The 16514-nt window shown below is 30.7% G+C and overlaps 2 protein-coding genes across 3 annotated transcripts; both read left to right on the top strand.

The window, feature by feature from the left end:
- The first annotated feature begins 21 nt into the window (after nt 1-21).
- Nucleotides 22-10223, top strand: LOC134721748 (uncharacterized). Of its 2 annotated transcripts, XM_063584942.1 has the most exons (11): nt 22-267; nt 2864-2938; nt 3966-4043; nt 4369-4461; nt 5074-5245; nt 5726-5856; nt 6230-6504; nt 7226-7347; nt 7929-8267; nt 8607-8720; nt 9965-10223. In XM_063584942.1, exons 1-11 carry the CDS (start codon nt 222-224, stop codon nt 10206-10208), a joined length of 1689 nt encoding a protein of 562 aa, XP_063441012.1. In that variant the 5' UTR covers nt 22-221; the 3' UTR covers nt 10209-10223. The 2 variants fall into 2 exon arrangements, with proteins under 2 accessions (XP_063441012.1, XP_063441013.1); XM_063584943.1 differs by lacking the exon at nt 2864-2938.
- Nucleotides 10224-11528: 1305 nt separating this feature from the next.
- LOC134722961 (nipped-B-like protein A) lies at nt 11529-15914 on the top strand. Its single transcript, XM_063586595.1, has 3 exons — nt 11529-11739; nt 12413-12555; nt 13972-15914. Exons 1-3 carry the CDS (start codon nt 11529-11531, stop codon nt 14329-14331), a joined length of 714 nt encoding a protein of 237 aa, XP_063442665.1. The 3' UTR covers nt 14332-15914.
- The last annotated feature ends 600 nt before the right edge of the window (nt 15915-16514 follow it).

The raw sequence follows: 16514 nt of genomic DNA, 5'->3' as shown, positions 1-16514 counted from the left end.
TGCGCGAATTCATATGCTGTTGTCGACATTTAGCATGTTTGAAGTAAAACGCAAACAAGTTATTTCATTAACTTTATCACAATTACATCAAATATATATCTGGAGTAATAATATCTTTAGAAGTTACTTATATTACTCCACGAACGAAAATAGAATTTGGAAATCCGCACGCGATTTGACTTCCAGATCGTCTGAACAGACTGCTGAACAGCTGAAGGAATATGGCAGATTCTGATGATTATTTCAATTCGTTAGAAGATGTAATAGGTAAGGCTTGGTTCCCAAAAAGCATTTACACATTTAAAATACTGATGTTTCAAATAAGAATAATGATATGGCCAGTTGAGACAGTTTACAATATTTCCGTGTAAGTGTGTAACATTTGATACCCGATTCACCGTAAATCGACAACTTTCAAGGACTGAAAGTTCCAATATTTTCCTACAAAACTTCAGTAAATAAAAATTGCTCCTGCCTGTTACAGCTACAACAAGTTTTTCTCATCCATACAGTTAAATTTTCCATCAAAATTTACAATGACATACATGTAATTATTAAAATCAAACTTGGACAGAAGCTTCTAAGTCCTCTTAATACTGACAAAAGATAGTATCTAGAGGAAAATATGAAAGAAGCGAAAAACCTCAGTTACAAATTTTTATTGAAAAAATTGAGGTTGTTGCACCATAGCTCTGGATAAATTTTTCACCAAATAAAAACTAAATAGCAAGAATTATTTGCTTAATTAGGTTAAAATACTCAAAGTCAATGTGCTGATTTGAAATAGTTTAACAAAACCCTGCTAAAGTGACCACATGTATAAAACAAAACATAGAAAAAAACCTATAAGCCACACTATCTTCACATGTACAAAAGGTAAATTTTCCACGTACAGAAACAATAAAAAAAAAAAGTGCTTTGAAACATAAAAAATATATGTATCTAACTCCTTAATTTTTTAATTCAATGAAATGAAGGCTTACGAATTGTTTGTATCTGTTATTTACATTTTATAATGTCTTGCATATTATAATTGATAGAGATAAACTGTGAACAGCAAAATTGTTCAGCAAAGTAATATCTACAAAAAAGTCAAAATGACTCTGAAACAAAAGCATTTACAGCAATCTGAAATTGGAAAAAAAATTTCATCACTTCAAGTTCTATCTGCTCAGAATTTAAAGACACATTATACCACCTGTTGATGGGTTGCTGCCCAAAATTGAAAATTTATGTAAACTTTACAAGTTTTTGGTTAATTTCTTGAAAATAATGTTGAGTAAAGAGACCGCATATGCCCTGCAGGGCACAGCTTTATATGACTGCAAAGGTAAAAATGATAAACCCCACCCCCTTTTTTTATTTTTAGCTCCCCTTCTAATTTCTAATGGAGTTGGCAACAATAAATACTCATTTTAATACATCATGAGTTATAAAATGTTATATGAGGGTGGTAAAGGGGGGTACTGAACACGGAAATACATGAAATAAAAATCATAAAAACGTAGCACGAAAAATAAAAATCGGGAGAAACGAAGCACGAGAAATAAAATCGTAAATATTAAGATTGATTGTTGGTTGCTTAACGTCCAGTGTAAATATTAAGAAAAAAAGTACCAGCAGTTATTACTCAGCCGTTCTTGGAGTTCATGTAGATATTGTTAATGGACATACTGTAAAGACCTTGTGGTCATCTTTACACATCTGCTTTGAATAAATATTATTATGATGGTCATTATTATATGTAAAGCATACATATACAATAGAAAGTAGAATGGTAACAATATACATCAATTTCTATTATATTACACAAGTTTCAAAAAGTACAATAACTCACTGACTTTGAGTTAGTTTCAATTTACTTTTTCATCAACTTCTTTATGCGGAAAAAGGCAAGAACGAGAAATTAGGAGCACCGACACGAAACACAGAAAATAAATAAGGGGAAATACAAAGCATGCACATCGAACCAAACACGGAAACATGCGAAATAAAAAGGCTGAAAACGTTGCACGTAAATAACCCTTTAATACTCTCTTATACAGTCATGTTTAAAAGTAATATTAATTAATACAGAAACTTATAAAAATAAATTTACAGCTACATGTACACATCTCAAGAAAGTCTGTTATGACCAAGCTGTCTAACAGTCAACATACATGGCTGACATGGTTAAACGATATTTAAAGAGAAAGTTATATTCTATAACGCCTCATATGATTTAAATCATATTTAAACACTTTAAATCATACAACAAATGATCAGCAAGGCAATATATCTTATATGCAAGTCACAAAACCTAAAAGACTAAAAGATCAGTAATACAAGATCAAGAAAATAAGATTATTGTCATGAATAAAATTGAAAATGGAAATGGGTAATTTGTCAAAGAGACAACAACCCGACCATAAATCAGACAAGACAGAAGGCCGCATCCTTGAGCTGACCCATAAACAAATATATATACTAGTTCAGTGGTAATGGACGTCATACGAAACTCCGAATTATACACATAAAATAAAATTAAAAATCATACAAGACTAACAAGCTTTTGACTTGGGACAGGCACAGAAATGATGCAGGGTTAAACATTTTTTTTTTTAGATCTTGACCTTCCCACTGTACCTCTTGACTATTTTTGTCTTCAATGTTAGTGTTCTTGATGTTTGATTTGCCCATAGACCAACTTGGGTGTCTTGGCCTGCTTTTTTTTTATATTTCCTCCTTATTCACTCACCCTGGAAATTAATTGGTAGCTCTTTATTCACATACAAATGTCAAAATCAATGTAATATTTTGTTCTGCCCCTTTATGGATATATTGTATATTGATTGATGCTTTAATCTGTTCAATATTTCTTTAGATTCAGATTATGTAAATTTCACAGATACATGGATGATGGAAATGAATAGGCCTGATGAAAGTGATAATGGTGAAGGTAATAAATTTAAAGTGGCTTAGGGTGTCTTAATAAAAACTGACAGAATTTTTTGATAACTTGTCAAAATGAAGCTTTTATCATGCTTTTTTCAAATTGTAAGATTTTGAATAGCTTATTAATGGAAAATCAAATTTTGTGTGATAAAAAGAAAACGTTCTATAAGAACTTTAAGACAAAATGTGAGAATATTGCTCTTATAACATGCTTTCAAATAAGTAAAAGAAAAAATGGGGTCACTGAACTTGTTTTCTTGCTACATATTGAAATAGGTAAATTTATAACACTTTCTATTGTAAAAATTACCTCATCGGAGTTATTTCCCCTTATTTGTCAAATTTTGAAAAAATCTAATGAAACAGAAACAAGGTGTTTTTGAAAATTACAACTGCAATTATGTTTAAACACACAATTTTCTATATTCATATCAAAAGTCTTGTACAAAAATTACATACAACTCTCAAAATTTGCACATTTCACCAAATATATAGACTAAAGATATCTGCTTATTCAAAATCGAAGATGGAGGAAGACACCCAAGCCTTATTAATTAATGATTTTGATTGTATAAGTAGCAAAAACTTAAAGTTTGTAGCTCCCAATTGTAATATTATAAGATTTATTCCAATCACAAATATCATCCCCAAATGCATGATTTCCTTGGATTATGCTTTCATGCATATTACACTTACTATTGTATAACAATTTATACTGCAACCAGTTGTTTGTTTCCTAAATATAGTAATACAGCTATATTTTCTGCAATGAGAATTTTATAATGCAACACTTTTCCACAATCAGGGGTTCCTAAAGGATGAAAATAAGTTTGAATTTAGTTTTACAATTTTAATAGCTATCATTGTATTAATTTAAGTTGCAGTACAAAAACAATATAAAGTCAATTTAAAACAAATATAAATTAACTTAGAGATACTCCTGCTTGCATGGTTACAATTTCTAAAGTAAATTTCTTAAAATTAATTTACTATTTTGAATTAAGTGAATTTATTTATTTTTTAAATTTCAGACAGCTATCAAGATACAGATGATTCTGAGCTAGAATGCGAGTCAGGAGATGAAGTTGCGGAAAATATTGAAGCTGCAGGTAAATACTTTAAAGATGTGTGTCTAAGGTTCTATGTTACACAATTTAATAGAAAAAAAACAAGGTGTTCGCCTTTTTACTGATTTTTTGTCAAGCCTGCAACTTTTTTTGCAGAAAGCTCGACATAGGGATAGTGATATGGTGAGGGCAGCAGTGGTGTTAGCTAACAGTCTTAAAAACTTTATATTTTAGAAGGTGGAAGACCTGGATGCTTTATACAAGTTTAATTTGACCTTGACCTCATATTTATGGTTCATTGCTTAGTGTTTAGTACATGTATTTGTGTTTTAGTCTTCATGTTATCATGGTAATGTTTGCATTTCAGCACATAGAAAAAGAGGAAGACCATTTGGGTCTTCTGTTGACTGTCATCTGAATTATCCTGGAGATGAAACAATGGAAACTCCTGTGAGAAAAAGTAAGTAGCATGTATATATAATTTTATATGTTCAGCCCTATGTCAACTTGGATGCAGACCATTAATCACCCCCCTTTATTGCATGTCTACCCATTATCACACACAAAAATTCTTCGGCGGTTCCAAAATGGAAACAGTCATTACAGCATTTTTCTCAATAAAATCACAGTCTTCATGTAGAACCAAAATTTAAAGGCCCAACAGCCCAGGCTTTTAAAATTGCTCTTGGGCCTGTAAAAATCAGTATACGTGTTATCAAATTGTTAGAAGGTACAAGGGATGTGACACCAAATTCATCTGTGTGTCCAATGTAAGACATTCTATGTTTGTGCTTATAATTGCTGGATGCTTGCCTAAGTGACATAAACCAATCACCGTTTTGCATGCACTTAAATATTCAGAATCTTTCAAAGGCAACTCATTGACCCACTCAATATATTTTGATAAAATATTATATGAAAGTAAAAGTGTATCACATGTTTGTGTGCATGAAGCGAGATGATTATTTCTGATGTTTTTAAAGGGAGATAATCAAATTAATGGGTTTTATGTTGTCACTTTGGGCTATCACTCAGTAAGCTCATTTTCATTCCATTTATTTACATTTTGCAGAAAGAAGAAGCCTGAAAGCACTGACATCGTTCGCATACATGGTTTGCTGTTCAATGCTTTGCATATCAGGATTGGACATTATGACCGCAGAGACAGTTCGAAATAATTTTCAATCCCTGTCTACAAATGAAAGAAGTCAGTTTATTCTGAATTGGCTACAAAGCCATTCTAGGTATATATTCATTACTGCACAATTTTCATCTTTCATCATGTTTATATTTCAATATAAGAAGATGTGAAATGATTGCCATTCAAAATATCAGCAATTACATTTAGGAGATAACTGTATTGTAATTTAAGCTCCGAAGGCATCTACCGTCACTGATGAGTCTTTTGTAAATGAAATGCGCCTCTGGCATATATAAATTTTAGACCGTTGGTTTTCCCGTTTGAATGGTTTTACACTAGTAATTTTGGGGCCCTTTAAAGCTTGTTGTTCGGTGTGAGCCAAGGCTCTGTGTTGAAAGCCGTACATTGACCTATAATTTTTTACTTATTTTTAAATTGTTATTTGGATGGAGAGTTGTCTCATTGGCACTCACACCAAATCTTCCTATATCTATTTATAATGACAAAAATATCTTTAACTTATGACAACATAAAAATGTAAATGAATACTGATTAAATAAAACATGTTCTTATTCTCTTTTAGGATCAATGAGCTTACTTGCAAGTATGAGTTCAAGTACCTGATAGGTACATCTTCAGTGTGTCTATCAGCCTTTCTACTGGTTCTTGGAATCCCCAAATCAACGTACTATAGTATTCAGAAAAAGTTTTATGGTAAATATATAATTGCATCACACAACTAAAATTGAATATGCTTTCATTTTTCTGATTGCTAGCAGTTATATATTTAAGCCCACTTATGGTATTTCATCCATTCTAGGAACACATCTGTTTCACTGAGACAGAATTTTGTAGATTCAAACTTCTATTAAAGAAGAAGTGAAAAAAAAAATCCAAGCTGTCAACATAACAACAGTTTCATAATCATAAACCCAAATTGTTTTAACAACATTAACCTTTCAAGTATTAAATACACACAGGTATTTTTTCTGGTAAAAAAAAATGTTATGTATGAACATATTTGAAGTTTCTTGTGTCTGGCTACATGAGTAATATAATTCTTATTGTCCATTCCATTCAATTATAGATGGATCAGTTGTCATCAATAAAATTGGTAATCGTCTTGGTAGAATGAAAGCTTCTAGCCAAAGTGCAATGACATGGTTGCATATGTATGCAATCCAGTTTGGTGAGAAATTACCCAATCAGGAGAAAATACACCTACCACCATGTGTGACCAAAAAGTCTATTTACAGTGAGATGGTTGAATACCAACATGACAAAGGGGAACCAGAAGTTATTTCCATGTCACATTTTATGTTACTCTGGAGAACATGTTTGTGTCATATTGCCATCCCTAAGGTAACAAATCCATTTGGCCAAAAATAGAATATTGTTTGTTTCCCCAATTCCAACCGACCCAGCAAAATCGGTCCTACTCAAACAAATTTATTGTCCAAACTTAGTCAAATATTATTTTATTCATTTCTGAATTTCAGGCTTACCAGATCAACCGGCTAAATTCCAGCTTTTAGGAAAAAATAAAATTATTTCCCTACCTACCTACCCACACCTGGCTTCGCAGGGTCAGCATTTGGGAAACAAACAATATATTAATTTAGGCCTAAATTAATGACCTGAATCATGATTTGTATTTAATTCTTATAAAACTTGGAAATTGGGGAATACATCGACATTAAAAAAATGAAGTTATAAGTTTTAAAAGGCCAAATTGTTTATTGAAGTGATAACTTAGGAAAGAAAGTCTGAATTAGAAATCACAAACAAGTACATTTTTATGTTGATATACAAACAAAATCATAACAAGAATTAACATCCCATCAACGACCTCATTTAACCCTGTGTGTCAGCAGCACTAATTTTGATGATAAACTTGTTAAATAATAAGAATTTTTTTATTCTTGGATCATATATATTTTAAAACTACCATATATCAAGGTTCAGAAAATAGAAATTGCCTTTGAACTGTAAATAAAGTTTTTTTTACGTTTCCATGTGATAGATGCAGACACCGTAGAGCCTTCAATAGTGAGCCTATTTACAGAGTTGATTTATTTTTCAGGTATCAAGATTTTCCAAATGCAATAAATGCATCAAAATAAAGACAAAACTTTCTTCAACAAGAAGCAAGACAAAAAAGCAAGAACTACAAAGAAGGAGAGAAAAACACTTAAAACAACAAAAGTTAGTGTTGTAAACTTTTCATTATTTCTTAATAATATTAAAATTTTCTCTTGAAATCTTTAAGTTATTTCATAGATAAGATGGTTCATTCTCTTTGGTAACATTTATGATTTATAAATCATGTACATATACTTGTTTTGTAAATATATAAACACACTTATTTCTCAGATCAAATGTTTCAATCAATTTTCAAACTGATTTCATTATAACAAGGCACTTAACCCTGGCTTTAATTTTATTCATAACATAACTGGAATTATTTAGATTTAAAATCACTTCTTTCCAAATGTGAAAATAAGTTAATAATTGTCAAGAAACTTGCTGCTTTGAAGAAAAAAAATTGATATATTACAATTTAATTGAACTTCAAAGTCGTTGTATGTTTAATATATTGATATAATGTTTTTTTTTGTTTTTTTTTATGATTACACAATATATTTTGCTATTATCAATTGAATTACTACACATGTGGACATTTACATATGAATGTCAATTACTTTAAATAGATTTTATCAAAAATCAATCAATTAGGATTACAATTATCTCATCCCTTCTTCATTTCCTTTTATTTATTCTTTCAGCATGGAAAGAAGGAAATATTACAAGCATATTCAGAAAGCTAAAGAACAACCGGAAAAATATTTATCTGTCATAATTGACTCAATGGACCAAAGCAAAACTCAGCTTCCACACTTCCTGTATAAATCAAAGTTTACAGGTAATATGTGGAAGCTGAGGGTCCACTTAATTGGGGTTTTGCTTCATGGAATAAGCACATATGGATTTTTTGACTTATTTGAATATCCTCACTCAGCAAATCTCACAATCTCAACATTGATAAACATATTGGCAGGTTTGGAAGACATCCCACCTGTCCTTTACCTGCAAATGGACAATTGTTACAGGGAAAATAAGAACAGGTTATTTACTTTTATTTAACTCTATGACCATTGATTGAAAGAATGTTACAAAATAACAAAATTTAAGAAAACAATACATAAAAAATCCTGAAATTTGTGCTTTGTGAATTTTATTCATGAAATCTTCAATGAAATTTATCAATTTAAAGTTTGAAAATATGATCTGTCATTGAAAAAGCACTTTTTAAAATACAGAAATGCTCAATAAAAAAATGCAACTTGTATTTTTAATTAAAAAGAGATAATGAACCTATCGGAAGATATTTTGTTGAGTTCAAATACTGTTCGATGTAGGAATTTATTTCTTATGTTTATTGATATCAAATATATGTATTACAGATTTGTCTTTGGATTCCTTTCATTGTTAGTGGAGCTGGGTGTATTTAAAAAAGTTAAAGTGTCATTCCTTATGGTAGGACATACACATGAAGACGTTGACCAGGTTTTTTCAAGGTACGTAATATATAACATAATGCTAAAATTTCCTTTTTGCTATCCTTGACCAGCAAAGTAAGACCTACAAATAAGTTAACATGACCAAAATGTCAGTCAACCCCTTAAGGAGTTATTGCCCTTTATAGTCAAATTTTATCAACTTTTCTTCTTTTTTTGTAACTTGAACAAAAATCTTCTTCTCTGAAACTGCATGGCCAAATTTAACAAAACTTTGCCACAATTATCATAGTGGTATATAGTTTAAAAGATGTGTTCCATGACCCTGCCTACCAAACAAAATGGCTGACATGATTAAAATTAGAACATAGTGGTAAAATGCAGTTTTTGATTTATATCTTTGAAACTAAGACATTTAGGACAAAACTTTCAAGATTTAAATGTCCATCAGAATAAGATCTATCCCCTCACAAATGATGAATCTGACAACTTGTTGTTGGGTTGCTGCCCTAAAATTGGTAATTTTTAGGAAATTTTGCAGTTTTTGGTTCATATCTTGAATACTTTTAAAGATAAGATAAGCTGTAAACAGCAATAATGTTAGCAAAGTAAGATATACAAATAAGTCAGCATGATCAAAATTGTTAGAGGACCCCTTAAGGAGTTATTGCCCTTTATAGTCAACACCTTTTCTTCATTTTTGTAACTTGTACTAAATCTTCTTTTCTATAACTATGGGCCAAATTTAACCAAACTTGGCCACAATTATTACTAGGGTATCTATTTAAAAAAGTGTTAAATGACCCCACCTACCAACCATGATGACTGACATCAGTAAATACAAGTGAGCGACACAGGCTCTTGAGAGCCTCCACTGGACGTTAAGCAACCAACAATCAATCAATCAATCTTGAGAGCCTCTAGTTAAGATTAGAATATGAAAAGTAAATAAAGGCACTACAGACACCAAGTGATGGCAATAACTCACACAAACCTTTAAGGCTAAGGTCAGAAAACACAAATGTTAACTGTTTTACACATGTCTGTCATTCTGTCCATCTGTTTTATGAATACTTTGACACATTTTTCTGAGCAACTGAATAATAAGCTTTTCTAAAATTTGATATCAATGTTTATATGAGTGAGCTAGACTGTAATGCTTTTTTCAGATTGACTAAACAGCAACTTCCTGTTTAACAAACACTAAAAATTTCTACACATGACCAAAAAAAAAGTGAACTATGTTCTGATGTATGGTTGCCGTGTTTTCTTCATGCTACAATTCTGTCTTAATTTAATTGCAGATTTTCTTCCTGGTTGGCAAGACAGGCAGTTCTTACATTGCCCAAACTTATGAGAGCTTTTGAGTCATGCACTACTCCAAATCCAGTGTCAGTTCAAACATCAAAAGTGTGGGATATAGCTGGCTGGATAACTCAGTATCTGAACAAAATGTGTAACCATTCATACCCCCACATATTTAAGATAATCAAGAAAGATGAGAAAACAAGACTGTTTTACAAAAAATGGTCAACTGACAAGGTATAATTAAATACTTTCAAATACTAACAAATTATGTAATAAATGAATTAGTTATTTATTTTGTTTGAATGTTATGAATCAGTTATTTATTTTGTTTGAATGTAATGATTTGATTTAAAGTACTTGGAATCCATCAGTGTAGAATCTTTTGCTGTTTGTCAACCACAGCATTTTCATTTCAACATGTATCCTCAGTGATGGAGGATCCAAGACTTGAAAAGGGGTGCCCACTACTTTTATTTATCCTGTAAGCAGTAAGGGGAATAAATAGGGGCATCCCGTACAAACTTTGTATAACACTGTTTATGAACTTTTTGAAAATACACTTTCATCATTCTATTTATTTGGACCAACATATGTGAAAGATCTGTAATATTTAAAAATATTCTGTCAAGACAGAATGCCTTAATTTTCAGGAAACCTGGAGCACTTTTAATCTTATTATTGTAGAAGTTACATGTCAATACATTCAGTAATTTAAAAACGTCTGCTTCCTTATTAGCTCACCTGGCCTAAAAGGCCATGTGAGCTTTTCTCATCACTTGGCGTCCGTCGTCGTCGTTAACAATTTTTCAAACATCTTCTCCTCTGAAACTTAGCATGATTGTTCCTTAGTATATCCTGCACAAAGTGTGTGCTTGGATTTTTGATCCGTCAAAAAACATGGCCGCCGTTACTTAAAATAGAACATAGGGGTCAAATGCAGTTTTTGGCCTATATCTTAAAAACGAAAGCATTTAGAGCAAATCTTACATGAAGTAAAAATGTTCATTAGGTCAATATCTATCAGCCCTGAAATTTTCAGATGAATCAAACAACCCATTGTTGGGTTGCTGCCACTTAATTGGTAATTTTAAGGAAATGTTGCAGTTTTTGGTCATTATCTTGAATATTATTATAGATAAAGATAAACTGTAAACAGCAAAAATTATCAGCAAAGTAAGATCTACAAAAAGTCAGCATGACCAAAATTGTCAATTGACCCCTTAAGGGGTTATTGTCCTTTAATGACAATTTTTCACAATTTATTCATCATATTTGCTACCTTTAAAAAATCTTCTCCTCTAAAACTACTCAACCAAATTCAACCAAACTTCAACTGAATGATCAGTAGGGTGTATAAAATAAAATTTGTGCTTCAAAGAACATTTAAATAAATTGAAAAGCCAAAATAATCATTGATGAGAGATTTAACCAAAAAAAATCAGGTGAGCGATTCAGGCTCTTGAGAGCCTCTTGTATTATGGTAACTGTCATCCAATCAGAACCCTTGATACACAAATTGCTTTAAAATTATTTACATACTGTAACAAAATGTGGTTAAAAATGTCAAATATATTTCATACTTGGCAAGAACCAGAGGAGCAGCTTCTACTTAGTGTTCCCACAGACTCTCCAAAAATAATAATTCCTGACTACAACAAAATAGACCTGGCCAAGCTAAAAAACGATATCACTGGTTCATTTACATATTTCAAGAGAGAGGAAGATAAAAAGTGGTGGACTGATTTTTTCACAGATCTTTCTAGTAATAATGGTCAGTACCAATTTAAGTTTATTTGATTAATTAACAACAAAAAAAGTTATTTCTTTATAAATATTCAAAATTTAGAAAAATCCTACAGACAAAATAAAATTTTCATTAGGGCCAAAATGTATGATGTATTCCTTCAATACTACTATATGCTCTCCCAACGTGGCAGGTATTTATATTTATACTGTTGGTTTTTCCTTGTGCAAATACAGTGGTTAAACGAAACTATCTGCCAAAAAAAGTATCATGTAGCAGAGATTTTAAGATTGTAAACATGTGCTACAACACAACTCAGCATTATCAAGCCTTAATGATATATAAAATTATAAATTTTTCCATTTTAGATTGTTAATATCCTTTGATGTCAGCTCCCGTTAGATTTTAATAAATTTTACAGTAATTTTTCTTTTTCATAAAAAAAAAGGGGGGATTTTTCAGTTTGCGACAATAATTGAAAAATGCTTTCAGCAATTCTCAAGAATTGTTTGTGAATTGTTTATATCTATTGATGTCATCTCCCTTTTGATTTTCATAAATTTCAAATATGACATTGATAAGTAAAAGAACTTTGTTGTTTGAAAATGTGAGGGTGTATCATATGCCAATGGCGCAGCTGTTTATTCTTTTTTAAACATGTAAAGAAAGAATACATATATTTATTTTTTTTGGTTCACAGAATCTCCTGAAGAAGCAGTGTGGCCATTAAGTGATTTAATTGAGAAAGCCAAGGAAAGAGATATGAAAGAAACTTCTGACACAAGACAATTAAGTGACTCAGAGTTGAGTGATGTGTCAGATGAAGATGAACCAATTCCTCAGGTAATTTATTTTGTATACTAGTATATAAAATTTTAAATTTATAAACTTCTACCAATATTTATAAGAAGACATACGTGACAAGGAGACAAATCTGTATCTAAGACACAATGTAGTATAAAGTATTAAAGCAATTATAGGTTACAGTACTATCTTCAACGTTGAGTCTTTGTTCACATGGAGCCACAAGCTATAAAATTTAATTGACCAGTGTAAAACTATACAAACAGGAAACCCAACAGTCTAATTTACATACAAAAGGAGGAACCAAAAAACACCTACATAATCTACCGATTTTTTTTTTACAAGAAATGGAAAGACTCCCTTATGAAAAATATTAATTTAAACAAGAATAATACGAACATATGTTCTTTTTTCTTAACAAAAAATGCATTTCAGGAAGTATGCTAGAACAGATAAGACCTGGTCAGATACAAACTATATTTGGTTTATATTAAACCTCTCTTCCACAACCAAATGTATTCTTAAACATAGATTTAAACAACAATAATGCTTATCAGGGAATACGTCGATATAATTGGTGGTGTTGGAGAGGACTTATGGAAGTCGTTTTTGGAGTTGTTTATTTTTCTTTAGACGACATTGATTGAACTTCTTTTTGTAACCAATGTAAACAAAATGGTGGTGATAATAACACAATTAGGCTCAATCAAGCTCCATGTTACAATATTTATTTTAACTTTGCAATAATCGTTAAACAAATAAACACAAAACATTCAGTTGAATGATAAAATAGAGGTTTTGTAGTTGATATAAATCAGAGAGCAAATTTCACAAGGTTTTATTTCTGCAGTAACCAATGTATATATTCATGCACCAGGCCAATACAATGACACGAATACACAATTTGTGTGTGATAGAGGTAACAAGTCTGTAAAAATTAATTCTTTATCTCTTATGTTAAGAATTTAAAAAATAAAATACATTTTAAAGAAATTCATTTATGTATAAACTAGACCAATTCAGACTTTAAGTTGTTGGCATGTGAATTGGTTGAGTTTATTTAAGGAATGACTAATATTTTTTCTGTCTATGAAGAAATAACATGAAAAATTTGGTGCACACTGAATAAGTCATGTAGCGTGTTATTTAACAGTGTGCACCACATTTTTTTATGTTATTTCGAATAGACAGAAAAAATATTACAGCCATTTCTTATAATTTAGTTCTAAATTCCATTTTAAAGTGTAGAAAACCATAAAAAAATGTTGATGACGTCACGGTCACATGACTAAATTATGTCTATGGGCTCATAACAAAATTACGTCAGCCAATCAGAAGACGTGTTACATCCAAAATTAAATTATATACTAATAAATTCCCTTGAAAGGGCGTTTAGTCCTATAATAATTTTATTCTAAATTATGGAAGTTTATAATGTTCTAAATTTTGTTTTAGCTTGTTGTTGGAAAGAAGAAATCTGGTAGCCAAGGGGATAACAGTACAATTGTTGTAAGTGTTGGGGAGATGGTTCTTCTAAACTTAGCAGAATATGAAAAGGAGTGGCCTCAAGTTGCCCAAGTGATCAATTCTGATGAGGAGACCTGCATGATCCATTGGTTCAGAGGATCCCAAACCAAACCATGGAAGCCATGTAGTAGAGCGATACCAGGGAAAAAAGGAAAACGTGAAGCCTGGACACAGACAATCAATATAACAGAAATCATAAGGAACAGTTTTTGTTTAACAAAGGGGGGTTTCTTACCTAAAAATGTAAAAGAGTTTTGTAAAAGTCATGAACTTCAAGCCAAGATTTAAGAATTATCAATGCTTAATATTATAATTTAATATGCATATTTATTGGAAAAACAGTTATTTTAAATTTTGGAAGTTTATCAATATTATCAAAAAATAAATACTTGCAAATAACATGAACATTAACTTTAGAAACCACATACCTTATAAAATAATTTTAGAGTAAGCTTATATATTATGTGTCCTGCATTTTACCTTCCCAATTGTTTAGGGAGTTCTTGTCTGTTGAAGATCCATTGGTGGCCTTAAGTTGTTTATACCTTTCGGTTGGTTAGCTGTCCCCAATTTCCATTCCTATTTGATTATTCTTGAATTAAAAAATTTTGTAGCACAGAACTTTAAATTAACTCTTATCATATTTATTTCAATAATTTTCTTACCATGTTTTGAAAACAATCTTTTCTATATCAGTCAATGTGGGGAGACAAATTGTTTTTGTCAGGTTCATCTGCTTATTTTCCAACTGATTATCTCCTATATTGATATGGAAAAATCTATGAATTTTATACTGTTACAATGCAAATATGTAGGCAATACTGACCCATTCATTTTTGGAGTTTCCCACTTCATATTTATATAACGTTTTTTGTCAGATATCATTTTCAACATGGAAAAACATCAAAACTTCCTGCTTTTTTATTTTAATTTGCATTTGTCATTCTGATTTACAAGAGTATGAGTGCAATCAATTTTTTAATAAGAATTAATTGCTAACACGTTTTGATGATGCCAAAAAAACAGGTCTTTTGTATGATGATATCAAGTTGGTAGGCATGAAAAATCAAAAATCTGACAGTATGAAGTACAAAATGCATTTAATATTAAATTTCTGTAAGGGATTTCATCTAGGTGATTTTTTTTATAATTTGAAAAAATAAATTTGTCCATTACTTCACTAGTGTTAAAAAATACTAAAATGAATTTTCCTATGCCCAAACAAGGATGTTACTGGTAGAGGGGCAATATATTTTTGGACTGTGTGTAAGTCTGTCTTTTCCCTTTCATGGTTACACTTTTGGGCAAGGTAGTTTTAGAGAAAGTTGAATTTCAATCAACTGCAAAATGAGTACACAATTTGATCTTGATAAGTATTTCTAATCTTTATAATCCCAGGAGAAAACGATAATGAGAGTGGGGTATCTGTGTACTATGAACAGAATATTGTTAATATGCTAAATGTTAATGAATGTATTGTTTAATCCTGAAATATATGTGGGTAACTATTTTTGGCATAAATGAATTGACTGCTGGAATAATGTTCATATATTTAAATGAAAGCAATATTATGTAAATGTATATTATGTTAAGAACAGTGTTAAGGGGAGAAAAGTTTAGGTATTTTTTATTAGATTAAAATTGTTACCCTTGTCAATTTTGATATAACTTGTAAACAAAATGTGCTTCATGTTTATGCACAATATTAAGCCTGTGTATTATTGTCATCATTTTCATATAACTATTGAGAGAAAAAAATATGTTATCAAACTACAACTGCATATGGTTTATTTGTTGGCTATTATCATGTTCCAAGAAAAACTTCACATAACATGTAAGAGAATGTCAACAATAAAGATTTGAATACATCATCAAGCATGAATCATTAAAAATACAACCATAACACTTTTTGAACAAAGATCTAGCAAGTAAATTAGGTAGATGTAGAAAATTCCAATAAGACAACAAAGCAAAGCTGCAGACTTAGTACAAACTTACATTTTAGTACACAAAAGAAAGGGCTAGTAAATCAGGAATATGTTCAAATCCCAATGAATCTACAATGCAAGCTCGTAACTTTTAAATGTGCATCATTATCACTGTAGTACAAATAACTGGCAAGTGATTACAAGGAAGTCAGGGATATGTGGTAAAATTCCAATGAGACAACATAGAAAAGCTTTTTAATTTTTAAAAGAACAACAATTCAATTCAGTTTAGTTAACAAAAACCTGGCAAATAAATCAACTTATCTAGATATATGTTTACCAGTTTAGAAAATTCAAAATGGACAATAAGAAGAGCTTCTAATTGCAAATCAAGTACAACCACATGCTTTAACAGGATTTGTTTCAACATGTTTTGATTTTGTAGTTGTTATTTGTGTGCTACACAGCATTTATTACCATCCTCACTTCTGTGAATTTGCTGACATCTTCTAATTAAATCTATAAGGAGCACAATATATGTAG

The sequence above is a fragment of the Mytilus trossulus genome, chromosome 6 (genome assembly GCF_036588685.1).
Source record: "Mytilus trossulus isolate FHL-02 chromosome 6, PNRI_Mtr1.1.1.hap1, whole genome shotgun sequence".
In the NCBI taxonomy this organism is placed as follows: Eukaryota; Metazoa; Mollusca; class Bivalvia; order Mytilida; family Mytilidae; genus Mytilus; species Mytilus trossulus.
Note: the sequence above shows the minus strand (reverse complement) of the source record. Positions and strands in the feature narration are given on the sequence as shown.

What these genes read in the sequence shown, in the direction of transcription:
- LOC134721748 (XM_063584942.1), top strand. Translation starts at nt 222, where the DNA reads ATGGCAGATTCTGATGATTATTTCAATTCGTTAGAAGATGTAATAG. An exon ending in AAACACTTAAAACAACAAAA is followed by an intron (nt 7,348 to 7,928) that starts GTTAGTGTTGTA and finishes TTATTCTTTCAG; the next exon opens with CATGGAAAGAAGGAAATATT. An exon ending in TACAGGGAAAATAAGAACAG is followed by an intron (nt 8,268 to 8,606) that starts GTTATTTACTTT and finishes TATGTATTACAG; the next exon opens with ATTTGTCTTTGGATTCCTTT.
- LOC134722961 (XM_063586595.1), top strand. Translation starts at nt 11,529, where the DNA reads ATGTCAAATATATTTCATACTTGGCAAGAACCAGAGGAGCAGCTTCTA. An exon ending in AGATCTTTCTAGTAATAATG is followed by an intron (nt 11,740 to 12,412) that starts GTCAGTACCAAT and finishes TTTGGTTCACAG; the next exon opens with AATCTCCTGAAGAAGCAGTG. An exon ending in AAGATGAACCAATTCCTCAG is followed by an intron (nt 12,556 to 13,971) that starts GTAATTTATTTT and finishes ATTTTGTTTTAG; the next exon opens with CTTGTTGTTGGAAAGAAGAA.